At 44.6% G+C, this 13,461-nt stretch overlaps 1 protein-coding gene across 1 annotated transcript in view; it reads right to left on the bottom strand.

Annotated features, from left to right (window-relative positions):
- UTP20 (UTP20 small subunit processome component) overlaps positions 1-8,324 on the bottom strand; it is a 66,007-nt gene extending 57,683 nt beyond the window's left edge. Inside the window, exons 1-9 of the mRNA XM_026109508.2 lie at positions 8,165-8,324; positions 7,030-7,110; positions 6,154-6,220; positions 5,820-5,952; positions 5,106-5,294; positions 3,774-3,855; positions 2,666-2,803; positions 2,075-2,230; positions 283-429 (exon numbers count right to left, since the gene is read on the bottom strand). Coding sequence (XP_025965293.2) covers positions 283-429; positions 2,075-2,230; positions 2,666-2,803; positions 3,774-3,855; positions 5,106-5,294; positions 5,820-5,952; positions 6,154-6,220; positions 7,030-7,110; positions 8,165-8,209 — 1,038 coding nt within the window. The 5' untranslated portion in view covers positions 8,210-8,324. The remainder of the gene's footprint in view (positions 1-282; positions 430-2,074; positions 2,231-2,665; positions 2,804-3,773; positions 3,856-5,105; positions 5,295-5,819; positions 5,953-6,153; positions 6,221-7,029; positions 7,111-8,164) is intronic.
- Positions 8,325-13,461: the final 5,137 nt, after the last annotated feature.

The raw sequence follows: 13,461 nt of genomic DNA, 5'->3' as shown, positions 1-13,461 counted from the left end.
CTCCTCCACAGTGGCAGGAATTACAGCTCAACATGATCTCTAGCGGCAGCAGCCCCGTTCTCCCCCTTGCTATTTAAAGAAGGACTACACCAGCATTACATGACAAACTCATGGGTTTGGAGAGGCAGCAGTACTCCCAACAAATCTCTCTGTTCAACTTCACTCAAATTCTAAATCCACTGATACAGTAGGAATGTGCAAGAATGTTTTAGCTCACCACACCTCTTCCAGATTCAATAGATACCTCTCTGGAACATTAGCCAAAGGGATTGTCTGACCTACCTGACAGACTTCCTCAGGCCGTGAGACTTTGGATCCATTTGCATGTTCCACTAGGATCAGATAAGCTTGCAGAATCCTTTCCATTTGTTCTGAAGCCACATGACAGTTAGCCTTAGTTATTTTTCCCTGCAAGTCTAAGAGTGACTCCTGTTTAAATAAAAAGTGAAAATTTTCAGAGAAATGATCACTTGTTTCACTTCCTGCTACCTGAAAGGAATTCTAAAGAATCAATGTTTCATCTGTCCAGTGAACTATTGCTGACAGTCTTGTTCAATAAACAAAACCTCCCAGAAACACTACACGATTCCCATGATATAAAAAACAAACATCTTAAGATTCCTTGAACACAAATCCTCCTAAGCTGAGGCTGTCCTTTGGAACACGCTACAAAACAGGAAAGAGGAAGAGCAAGAAATATTTGGCCCCAGACCCACAATGGTTTTGAAACACTCATCTTCCACTGAAATTATCAGGACTTAGGTACCTTTACACTGTTATGCACTGAGGCTTTGGGCTAACGTGGACGCTCAGGGATTACCCATATCACCTAATGGAGCTGCTCTGGATGACTCCTATTAGCGCCTCTTTCTGTCCAGAGAATGTAAACTCGTATCTTTGATCCTATAAATTGAACCCAATCTACAGACCTATCACAGTCTGAGAGTATTTCCCTCTGAGCAAGACTGAGCTCAGCTAACTTCCAGTCACCCAGTGGCTCCCAGGGTGAAAACCAAGCTCCATTAAAAATAAAGAAAATTATGTCACCAATTTCCAAGAGCTCATCATAGCTGCAAATACTGAGTGATTCAGATCCCAGGGCTCAAAAATATCTAATGGCAAACAATTCTGCGGCGAATGACTGTCAGGCAAGAACTGCTACCTTACTAGTGGGGTAAGAGGAACAGGATGGGGTTTTCTAGGAGCTCTGGACAGCCACAGGCAGAGAGCTCCAAGTATCACACAAATAGGACTATTTACCAATGCTGGGAGGAGTACCCTAAAGTTCACAAGCACACCATTTTCTCCATTTCCCATTTCACCCTTTTGCAGAGCAAAGCTGATGTAGAGTACATTGTCAGTTCTAAAAGGTTTCAATATGCCTCAGCAAATCCCAGTCCCTAGAAATAAAACACCTAAGTGTTTTTTTACTTATCTGGTCAACATTTACAAGGCTCATCATGCTGCATCACCCTGACCCAACACCCTGACTCAACACAACACAGCACAGGGCAGTCAGCTGTGCTCCCTCAGACCTCAGAGGATAACCCCCACATAGCAGTGTCGGAACAACCAAACTGAAAACGCTCAGTGATTTGCAGGATTTGGCTCTGAGGCTAAACTTGGCTCTCCAGGTTCAGTCCACATCTTTGCTATAAACAGACCTGCAGAGCAAAAAGCTTTCCCTTTACTATCACAACGTTGTGTCAGGACCACCAACAAATCTAGGTCAGCTTAAGGAAAGAAGGTCTAACAACCCCCCATTCTGCAAAGGGCCAGGGATGTCTGTCTCTGCAATGACTGATCCTGCAACTCTTCTTTGCCCAGCTCTGGCACTGAGCTCCAAGTCATGCACACAGCAGGTCCCTTCCCATGTACAGCATAGCACAGGGACACACTGAACTTACAAAAAGAAAGGTGGGATTTTCTTTCATGTATATGACACATTTAATGTTTCCAAAGGAGAGAAAACCCAATCCTGCTCTCATAGCACACAAATACTTTCACTGGTAAGTACAGACAGTTTTTTCAGTCTTTCATGGGTGCGGGGGGTGGGGGGAGGAAAGCAACGTACCTCCAGGCACTTGAAGACAATGTCAAAATGCTCCCTATGGATATGCACTACAGCCGATCTGATCATCTGCTCAAATGCCTCTCCAACAGTTACCCATGGTAGTTCAATTTCTGCTTCAGTAGCAGGCCCCAGCTTTAACAGAATTAACTTCATAGCCTGCACAGGGAAGGAGCACATCATGTCCTTATGCTTCGAAAATAATTCTAGCAATCCTAAACTTAGTGCAATATACTGCTAAAATATCACAGTGATCTGAATGCTCTATAAATGATTAGTGGAAAAAAATACAGCTATCAGTTAAAATCCAAATTGTTTTTATATTACTCTAGAGAGTCCAAATTATGCACAGTATCAGCAAGCAGAGTCATCTTAATAGACAGGAATATAATATAGGAATGACTAAAACCAACCTCCTCATCTCAAAAAAGATTCTTAAAGGAAGGTATTAGATCCTGTTAAATAACAAATAGCATGCTTATCACTGAGGATCTACTGAGGTGAACAAGATGACACTCAAAAGTTTCACTGAGCACTACCTAAGGCTCCATTATAGCAACATTTATATCAGCAGTCTTTTCTTCTTGTCTTTACCGTTTCTGCACAAGAGTGGAACATGTTCCGAACACCCTTGCACATCTCAAAAAGTAGCTGTCCCACACCTCCCACTTTCTCTGGGTGCTCCCTCAGGTCAAGGAACATGAAATTGAAGAGTGCATTTTTATCAGAAACCTGCAAAACATAAGGAGAAAAAAAATTATCCTCTGTTTAGAGCTGCCAAATTAGAAGAGGCAGCTCCGCAGCACCACCTTACTATCGTAGCCCTGCCTTTCTGCAACATTCAAGCTCATTATTTCTGCAATGACCCAAGGAAATTGAAGGAAAATGGTCAGCTATTCAATCACTACAGGTCCCCCAAACACACACAGGTCCACTAAGGCCACTACAGTTGAAGTGCATGTTTTTGATCATTCTGATGATTTCAGAGTAAAGCATTTGCACAAATGCATCATTAAACTCGTCCCAACGGGAACACAAAGGTCTCTGCAACAGTCTGGGAGGAGATGTATATCAGCTGAATGCAGAATCCAGTCATCCAAAACTATAACCACACTTGGGAATATCGCAAGGATTTCTGGCCCAAGATTTTGAAACCCTCTTTGTTTGAGGACTTGGTTTGAAGTTCAGCAATTTCTGAAAACAACCAGTCAAACAAGTATGCTTTATTAAGGTCTCTCGACCTGGAGCAAAAATGGAGATGCTCAGATTTGCTAGTCACCGTCAGGAATCCTGGCTTTGTATATTTTAACTAAATGAAACACAACAGCTATTGATCTTCCTGGGAATATTACATACTCTGATTTTCAGGAGCGCGCAGAAATGTTTTCAGAAGAACTTCCGTTACACAAAGGCCTTAAAGTACTATTGAGCAAATGTGCAATTATAAACTAAAGCCTCCCTTTTGCAAAATTACCTTATGACTTCTAGAAGTTTTAGGTAAACCAACTGTGAACATTTGGTTTCACTGCTCTTGAAACAGAAAGCACTAAGGCCTCTATTTGCTACTGCTGGTATTAAGTGTATGACAGAGCCAAAACACATGCAAAAAAATGACAACTCAGGAGACACAGCTTGCCAGTTCAGAGGAGTGCCAAGAGCCACAATAGAATGGAGACAGTCACAATACAAACATCTCACTTACCTTTCTCATTAGAAAGACAAAACTTTCAGCAGCAAAGTTTCTGATATGAAGTTTGTGGTGAGCCAGCAGGGTACTGTACAGACTACAAAGACACAAAAACAATCCACTGTCTTAAAGGTAGTGCAAGAATTGGTTTTAAAAGTTACATTTTCAGTTTACGTTTCCACCTTTTACAAACACCAAGAATCTGTATGCCTAGAGAGGGCAAATGGCCTTCCTCAACGCCACTCCTTCCCACTCTCCCTATATAAAGGGCAGAGTTTTGCAAAGACGATCAGATGAGAAGCTAACATGTTTACATCTCACGTCAGACAACTTAGGTCCCAGGCAGACATACCTCTAATATCTCTGGATCCACACAGACCCACTTGCAGCATCAAGATTTTTAACAGATACACTGAGCAGTAATAGGTGAAACGAAACTTCATTTAATATACCAGAATTGCATTTCACTTGTGCCTGAGCCACAGGCTCTCCTGCGCATGTAAAGTTTCTAGAGATACAATTTAGGGGGGCAATGAATATCTGTAATTCTCCAGTAAACATCAGCAGCAGTTGCAGGTGATTCAGCACACATTAAGTGCAGAAAGACTCATGCCTCAGATTCACAGTCAGGCAGATGTTCCTGCAATATGCCTGAAAGCTTTTGCTGGGTTGGGGAGGAAGTATCTCTAACCCATCTCTTGCTCCATCTGTTCCCAACTGAAATCAGTAGTAAGCAACACGGGCCCACAGGCTATAACCAAGAGGAGAAAAGACCTGCTACCACAGCAGCATAAGATTGAAGAAGCAATCATACTGGGTCAGACTACAGGTCCATCCATCCCAATATCTGGTCTCCAGCAGCAGCTATAAGTAGATGCCTGAGGAAGGGTTTAAAAACAAGGCAAGCACATATGAAACCAGCCTCCAACCATCTGCAGCTCAGGGTACCCAAGCCAGAAGTGGTTCCTATATATCTGATAACTCTCTCAAACTTGGCCAGTTTCCCTTTGAGCCTATGCCAACCTTCAGAATCCACAGCATCCGGTGGCAAGGAGTTTTACAGCATACAAAATTGTACAGAACTCATTTGCTCTCTCACTAAACAGATAGGAGTAAGGGAAGAACAAAAGGGGTAAAATCCTGGCAAAGGAACAATTAAAGACTCAACTGAATCCATTTAACAGCTTAAATCTTGGGGTCTGCAACTGGGAAAGACAGGAATAACATGAGAATAGGACTCATAGCCTGTCTCTGAAAGCAGGGAAAACAGGTTAACAATTATACTGAAGCACTAAGCCATATAATTAAGTGGCATTTACACTCCCATAGCATGAACATGGCCTTTACCTGTATATGTTGCATATGTCCTTCACCATCAATCTCCACAAGTATTTGTACAGATAGGAAAGAGAGGTAAACGCCCATTCCAGCAGCTCTGTGTCCTGTGTATCAAGTAACTTGGTGATGGCCAGGAAAAAGTCATGAAAGTGAGGATAGAAGTCAGCCTGGAGATCTCGAGCCAGCTGCACCACTAGGCTGGGTTTCAGACAACACACCAATGTTAGTGTATTTTAAAAAGAAACTAGTAAAAACCTTGTAAAGCATTACATAATCAAACTCCAAGCTCTGTGTTCAACAGAACGCAGGCTCATTGGAAAGAAACGTAGCATCACACTTGCTTCCCTCTTTTATTTAAATATCTCCCATTATGCAGCTGTGGATGGCAAGAATTTTATAATTAAAAAAAAAAACATAAAGCAGATAACATTAAACAGAGAGACATAGATGATAAACATCAACCAAAGCACATCAGTATTCTGTCTGACACTCAGTAAACACTCACGCTAGTTTGCTTGCCTTGCAGTAGTTATTTGTCTAAAAATAAATACTTAGAAACATAATGCTCTGCTCTATCAAGGAAATACCACCACTTTGGGCATCTTATAACTACATCTCTTTCCTCACGTACAATAAGGAAAAAGAGCACTTGTGACAGTATTCACGTTTACCCTGTAATGCTGCCAAGGCTCCTTGGCTGTATTTTAATCAGCATGTACTTACTCTAGCAGGGGTTGATAAGCAAGACTGTCTTTGACTTGCAAGTGTGTCTTCAAGGTCTGCACGATGGCACTCTGGTAATAGACCAGTTGGTTGAAGGACTGGCATTTGTTCGCTACTTCTTTGTAGAATTGCACTGTTCAAAACACAAAAGAGAAATCCTTAGAATTATAGTCCAGTTGCTGATAAACATGTCGGATGTTGAAAAAAAATAGCTCCCCAGAGCCCAAACCAAAACCCAGTCAATAGAAAGACTCCCAGTAGACTTTGGGTCCATAGGAAATGTATTTTAACACTTTAAGGCAAGCAAGGAAATGAATAAATAAAAATGAGGTACCAAAATGCTGAGTGAGATTCAGTTCCCTCCATTTCTGTAGTCCTTCAAAAAAGTAGGTTTCAACCTCCTATCAAAATAAAGAACAAATATTAGCTTGCCAACCCTAAAGAATGTGACCCATAAAGAGTTTCAAATGAAGAAAACTATCAAATGCCTCAAGCATTTTCTTTAAGGATATTTTAAGAAATCTTGATGACTTCATTTCAAAAGGGGCTATAGAATCTGCCCAAAAATGAGACCTTTCTTTCTATATTCAAAACACAATTGAAAATATTTTCTGGTGACAGGAATCATTTACCTAATTGCTTTTTAGACCTCTGTTGACTGGCCTTGATAATCTAATACAGTAATCCATAGCCCTCCCAGCACAAATGCTCTGAGATTTCTTTTGGCATCCTCACAGCCTTTGAGGGGGAAGTTCAAAACAACTATCCAGCAGGCCAGGAGATAATTAACCTGCCAAGCACTATGACCGCAGTAACAGCGTGAAGGACACATATAGATCATGTTTTTTTACAATATCTCAAGACACGTGCACGTGCTTTGTATATATTCATATACTTTGCAGGGCTGGTCCTAGGACCACTGACTGTCAGATCAGCATCCTCCCCACTTAGAAGCACCCACAAGCCAACCAGCTACATGGTACGATCAGGATCCTGCTGTCAAAAAGCCTCTAAAGCAGTACTGTGAGGCAGGTCCACATGAAAAGGGAAATAACACAGGAAATGAGGATCCAAGAAAGGCAACACTTCCATGCACTTCTTTCCAATTCCTCCCAAAAGAAATTTTAAAGTGAATCTTTTGTGAAGCATATCGACTTGTGAAGTGATTTGAGATCTTCTTTCAGAAAGAGACTGCTACTGCTGTTCTCACCTCAGCGTAGCCTCCAGTTCTGTCAATCCGATGAATAATATCGATATTAACATTACTTAAACGTTCCGAAAAGGTAAGAAACTGTAAAACAAAAGGACATACATTTTGTTTTGCTCTATTCTGAAAACAGTCCTTCTAAATTACTCTCAATAGCATATATAGCATAAACTGCAACAAAAAAAAACACTTCAAAAGATGGACTATTAGATAGCATCAGCCAAAAACAGAGGATCTGCAAACAGTTGTATCAGAATCTTAGCAGAAATATTAATGAAATGAGCAGAGATTCTTTTTAACTGAAGAAGGGAATAAAAAAAAAAAAAAATCCCATGGCATCTATAACTGAAGACTGCAACATTCTGCGTACAAATAAAAGCAACTTTCTCCTCTCCTTTCAAAAACAAACATTGGTGCCTCACGCATAACGGTCCATTCGATACAGGTGTCTCTGAAATGTGGACAAAAAGATGCAGAAAAATTTACCAAGATTTCTAACAGACTGCACAGCACTCGCTTTTTTTTTTTTTTTTTTTTTTTGAAACAACACATAACTTAAAACTCTAATGGATTTTATTTATTTATTTATTTACTTCAGTTTTCAATAGAAGACCTATTGTGGCTCTGGTGCATAGTGAACAAAGTGATTCAGACGTGTGGAGGATTTCACGAATTCCAGTGCAAAAGGAAAGAAAATGACCATAGCCATCAAGTGAGAATCCGCATGGGAAAAAGAAGGGGATGCTCATGTCAAATCACACAAGCAGTGCAAAAAAACCCAAGACTTTCTAAAGCAAATACGATGCTGCTGTTAGCTCTTGTATCAGTACGCTAATAATTATAAACAGGGATATTTACCACTGCCTAGAGCATCGCTTATATTATGGCATAACGACTTTCTCAGAAAATCACACCGCACATGCGAACACCGCGTTTCAAAGCTCTCCCCCCAGGCCGGCTGGGGACGGGGCACCCTGTACCCAACGCCCCCCCCGCCCGCAGCCGAGCACTCAGGGCTCACGGCTACCCAACGCCCCCGCAGCGCGGACACACACTGAGCTACGGCCCACGCTGGCGCCGAGGGGCCGCAGAGCCCCCCCCAGGGCCGCGGCAGCCCCCGCCGCGGGCGGCCGCTCACCCGGTGCGTGTTGTCCGACTTGTGGGCGGCGGATTTGCTCTTCATGGCGGCCGCGGCGCCAGCGCCGGCCCCCGCCGAGCCCCGCACGTGCGTCCCTAGGCGCCGGGCGCCGCCATGCCGGCCGGGGCTGCCGGCGGAAGGGAAGGAGGAGCGAAGCGGAGGGCAGGGCTGGCGCGGGGCGGCGCGCAGGAAGTGGCGGCGGCGGTAGGTGGGGCAGGGGAAGGTGCTGCTGCCACGACGCCCGCCTCCCTCGCCTCGCCTCGCCTCGCGCCGGGGGGGACATGACACCGGCCTCCCTCGCTGCGCACCGAGGGGACACACCGGCCTCCCTCGCCCCACACCGCCCCGCCGTGGGTCGAGGTGCGGGGGGAGCAGCAGGAGGGTTTGAGATGTGAGCGGCACAGCAGCCCCCAGCGAGGGGGGTGGGTGGCAGCGTGCCCCCGGCCCCACAGGGATCACCCTCGTCTTCCACACTGGGCAGATCCCGGGTGGCTGCGGCGGGGATCCCACCCGTCTGAGGTTTTGTGTCTCCATCCCTCTCGGTGATCCCCAGCCTTGGCAACAGGTCCTCACCCAGGTCAAGGGAAATGTGTAAACACGCTCCCAATGTGGAAAAGAGACTCTGTGGGTCTTTCTGAGCCACTAAGGGGGGCTGCAACCAGGAGCTGAGGAAGGATGGGACCTTTCATGTGCCAACATCTGCCCTCACCTTACCTTGTTGTCACCTTGGCTGTGACCAGCATTTCCTTGTGGACTGGCTGAGGCATCCTGCCTCCAAGCCTCATCACTGAGCAGGGCAATAGCCTTGCTCTGCTGTAGCATAAACAAGTTCATTGTGCTGAGATGCTCTGGTAATGGAGGGAGAGATCCAGTAGTACCTGCATAAGGAAAAGCAGTACTAGGGAGATCATGTTATGTGGATGAGCGCAGCTCTCAAGCTAAGCATTGATGGCCAGGTTAGAAATGGCCATCACACAGCTGCTCACAGCCCAGATTTTAGGAGAGATTTTCATCCAGAACTTAAAAAAGCTCATCCTGGGCAAGGAACACACAAACTCATGCTTTGCGTAAGAGCAAATAGTTATGGACTGATCATTATTCACTACTGTGCTGTACCAGGGCCCGCAGGAACTTCTGTGGCTGCAGTTATGGGAGGTAGAGGATGCACGCTGGAGAGAGAGGGAGTAAATGAGAAGCAGGCTGAAGCTTTGGTTTGGGGAGATGTGGTAGGTGTGTGTGGCTCTGGGCCACACAGACATTTTGGGATGCACCTTACAAGGCTTGGGAGTTTGTCTCCCCCTAGATTTTTTCTATCCTCCCTGTTACAGGCAGCTCAAGGCCACTCTCAGAAACCAGACTTGCAGGTTGTTCAGACAGCAAGCCATAAAGCTGGATTTGAGCACGGTTGAAGTGCACTCTTAGAAGCACATGGGGACCCACTACTTTGAACAGATCCAACAGATTAAACATTGCCAGGTGTAAGGAAGAAAACTGGCCACAGGTGGGCAATAAGCCATTAACATGATAGCCATCTGGAGAGATAGCAGAGCATGATCTCATGCTCCCAGTCACTCCAGCCCCTGCTGTCAGAGAACTGCAGACAAGGCTATTAACTTTAGAGCTTGCCCTTCTGCTGCTGAAAGAAAAAGGTCTTTGGGCATTTACATTAAGTGGGAAGAGAATGTCTAATTTAGGCACTTGCATTTGAAAAGGTTGGTTTTGGTGCTTTCAGGGCCAAACAGCTCCATGAGAAAGTGCAGCTACAAGCATGCAGACAGGTCTAGAGCCACAGAAGAGCTTGGGCTTCGATGTGTCACTGGTTAAAAGCACAAGTACCTCTGTGGCTGTGGTTAGTAAGTTCACTTAATATGTCTTCTTCATATTGTGAATTTGGGAAAAACATAGTCCACAAGATCTTCCGTGATGGGTAGCATCTTTTAGAGTTGTAGAGCTTTCTGGGATGCACATGCTCCAAAATCCTCCAAGGAAAAGACTCAGCTCTAATATTCATGGAAAGCAACAAGAAGAAAAGCTCAGGTATGCTTTGCCTGTTGCAGAAGAGAAGTCACCAGCAAGCATAAAAGATGTCGGGGAAGTGTTTTAAAAGTTACAAAAGCTACTTTATGTTTGTAGTCTGGCAACCTCTCTCAGTCAGAAGAGTGAGACTCTGGTTAGCATGGCAACTGCTGACGCATGTTAGAACTTCTCCCAGCAGGAACTGTTGATGGACTGCACATCGGTCAAGGCTGTGAATACAGTTCTTGGAGATATATCTGAGTTAGCTTCAGGATGACCCAGGTACTGATGCCAGCAGGGCCATGACAGTAAGGCTGGCACTTCAGCTGGGATGGTTCAGTGACCCAGAAGGTCCCTCCCCTACATTTCTGTAAGTTACAGCTATGTTAACAATGTCCTTTCTGCTAGAGCTCCAGTGCAGGCTGCCATCTCCCCTTCTGACTACAATGGCTCCAGCCTCAGGCCTTCTTCCTTTACATCTCCAGGAAGAGAAGACGGGGCTCCCCCACCTTTGGGTAGAGCCCAGGCTCCAGCACCTGGTGATTATCCAGCAGGCCCAGCTGTCCACAAGTCACCCTCAGGAATCAATGCTAATGGCAAATAGATGGTCTTTGGAGAAGCAATGATTTATTGACAGTAATACCTGCCAGCGGCACATAGAGGAAACCATCATAAAACAGCACATGCACGTCTATCAGTGACCTATGCTGAACTAACTTCTTTAAATGCTCACTGTAGGTCACAGCCACCTGCACCTGATAGTGATCCATCAGCCTTTCTGGAGGTGGTCTAAGATTCCTATATCTTCTCAATTCCTGGGCTTTTTAGTCCTGCTTCCCCAAATTTCTTTGCTGGGCTCAGCAGGAGCCAAAGCTACTCTCTGCAGAGCCAAAGGGTGCTCTCCTGCTTTGTCAGTTGGAAATGTGTCCTACTTTGTTACATTTTCCAGGTTTTTTTCATCAGCTCTGTCAATTTAGCCTATAATAGTCATTTGGCTAAAACATCTCAATTATTTAACCCAGGATAGTCTCATGAGTCAGATTTCTTCTCACATAACCTGCAGCGTTTACAATGCATGTGTCTGCCTCTGAGCAGTCACTTTAGGCTTCTTTTTTATTCATCAGAGGTCCAGGCACTCCTTATACTTGTACTTGAAACATTTGTGTTAGATGCCTTAGAAGTGCTAGTCCTAGAGACAGAGTCTAGATGACCCGGTTATGTGTCCGTATCTACTATTGGTCAGGTTAATCCCCCTCACCGTATGTCTCAGTAACTACATACATGTGCAGCATTCAAATTATTGTAGAGCTGATCATATTTTTATATATATTGATCACCAGCATAATGCACACTCCTGAAGCCCACATGACATTGAGTTTCTAACCTCAAGAACATGGCAGCTTGTACAAGCCAGCAAGAGGCCAGATTACTGGGAGACCCTATTTTTAACCTCAGGACATTGTAGATTGCATAGGTGCACAGATTTTTAAGAGATACGAAATTTTTCCTTTTTTATTGTTTTCATATGGGTGTGGTGGGGATTTGCCAGGACAGAAATTCACAGAGGGAATTTTACTGTGAGAAGATCCTTGCTTTTCAAAATGAAAAATAACAGGCAAACAGATAAACAGAAACACCAGTGAATTAGGCAAATGGCTTGCAAGCTTGGATGCCCAATGGTGGTTTCCTTACTCAGTATTTAAGACACTAAACAAGTAACTGGAGTTTTGAAGTGGCAAAAGTTACCTGTCTTGGCTGTGATCCCAGAAGCCCTTGTCTTTGCCTGTTTCGAGGCACTGCACAGAAACCCCAGAGAACAACTTGCAGTGCACAGTCTGTGCTGAGCACACCGCGGCAACCCTGCTGTATCGCAGGAGCTCCCTGAAACCCTCAGCGAGGGGGAAGCTGGCACAGGTCTGAGGGCAAGTTATGCCGGTTCACAATGTCTTTGGTGTACTATTTCAGTTGAAGCAAACGGATTTCTTTTTAATCTGTTGGCAAAGTAAGAAAAGCCCTTCTGAAACACGATGACATATTTTCCTTGAGTTTCCTCCTCAGCGTCTAACTGGCATTTTGCCTTGTCTTACAGGAGAAAACCCCACAGGACTATGTAGGATGTGATCAAGAGCACTTGCATTTTAAAAAACAAAGCAGATAAGATACTGGAATCCAGTCCTGCAAACTGGCGGAACTGTTTTGCCACATTTTTTCTGATGTGCCTGAAGCACAGAGATTCTGCACATAATGCAACTCCAGGTCGATGCTAGCTGAGTCCTGGCGAGAACTTCACCTACCCGCAGGTTTGCAGATTATTTTTGACTAGGAGCTGAAATACAAATCCCAGATTTCTGCAGCTATTTAGGTGAGAAGGGGAAAGCATTCATGTTTGAAATATCCTGAATTTAGAGCCTTTCTTCAAGAAAAGTGGCACTGGCAAATGTGATTCAGCCCTTTGGGTTATCTAGGCCAGTGGCTCCTCTATCGCAAGACAGAATCCTTTTGCTGATCTGGAGCAGGTGGGCTGTACTAGCTCCATCTATACTAGTAGTGCCAGTGCAGAGGGATTTATCTAGACTGATTAATCATTATCACAATCCCTGGCACAGTTGTGGTTTATGCCAGCTAGTACTGTTGCAAGGTTTCTGCCCAGTAGGCAGCCATACTGCTGTGTTTTTTTGTTTTGTTTGTTTGTCTTTTGAGAGAAGGAAGAGAGTTTCAAGTTTAATTTGTGCTGGAATGAAGAAGCGTCTGATTTCTGCATGGAGAGCATTGACTCAGATGACCCTGGGACACGTAACTACTGCTGCTCTTCCTTCATGCCATGCCACAGTGCCAACTGCAGGCTTGGCTTTAGGCTGGTACTTTAGCTCCCACTTAACAGGCGCTTACCACAAGGGGTGTAATTCACCTCTCTTGTCTACAGCTATCTGCCACAGAGGTCTGCATTTTATAGGCAATGGAAAAAGATGAGTACCTGCAGGGTGCAATGTAGCTCACTGAAGGAGGCTGTGATACAGGTCGGTTAACAGGTGCTCCACAAGTGCCTGTTCTAAAGCTAGATGAAACGAGTCGCTCTCAAATGGTGCCCAGCTAATGCTGCTGTACAGATACAGAGCATCTGCTGTGTCCAAGAGACAGATTCCCATAAAACCAGGTGCAACCAAAGGGCTTTGCCAACTCTACCTCTGTGCTTTCTCATGCTCAGACATCATGACATTGACTGAACGAGTGAAATGCAAATATTATCACGTGGCATTCCTACCACGGGTATTAACTCGCCT

This window comes from Dromaius novaehollandiae, chromosome 1, assembly GCF_036370855.1.
Source record: "Dromaius novaehollandiae isolate bDroNov1 chromosome 1, bDroNov1.hap1, whole genome shotgun sequence".
NCBI lineage: Eukaryota > Metazoa > Chordata > Aves > Casuariiformes > Dromaiidae > Dromaius > Dromaius novaehollandiae.
Note: the sequence above shows the minus strand (reverse complement) of the source record. Positions and strands in the feature narration are given on the sequence as shown.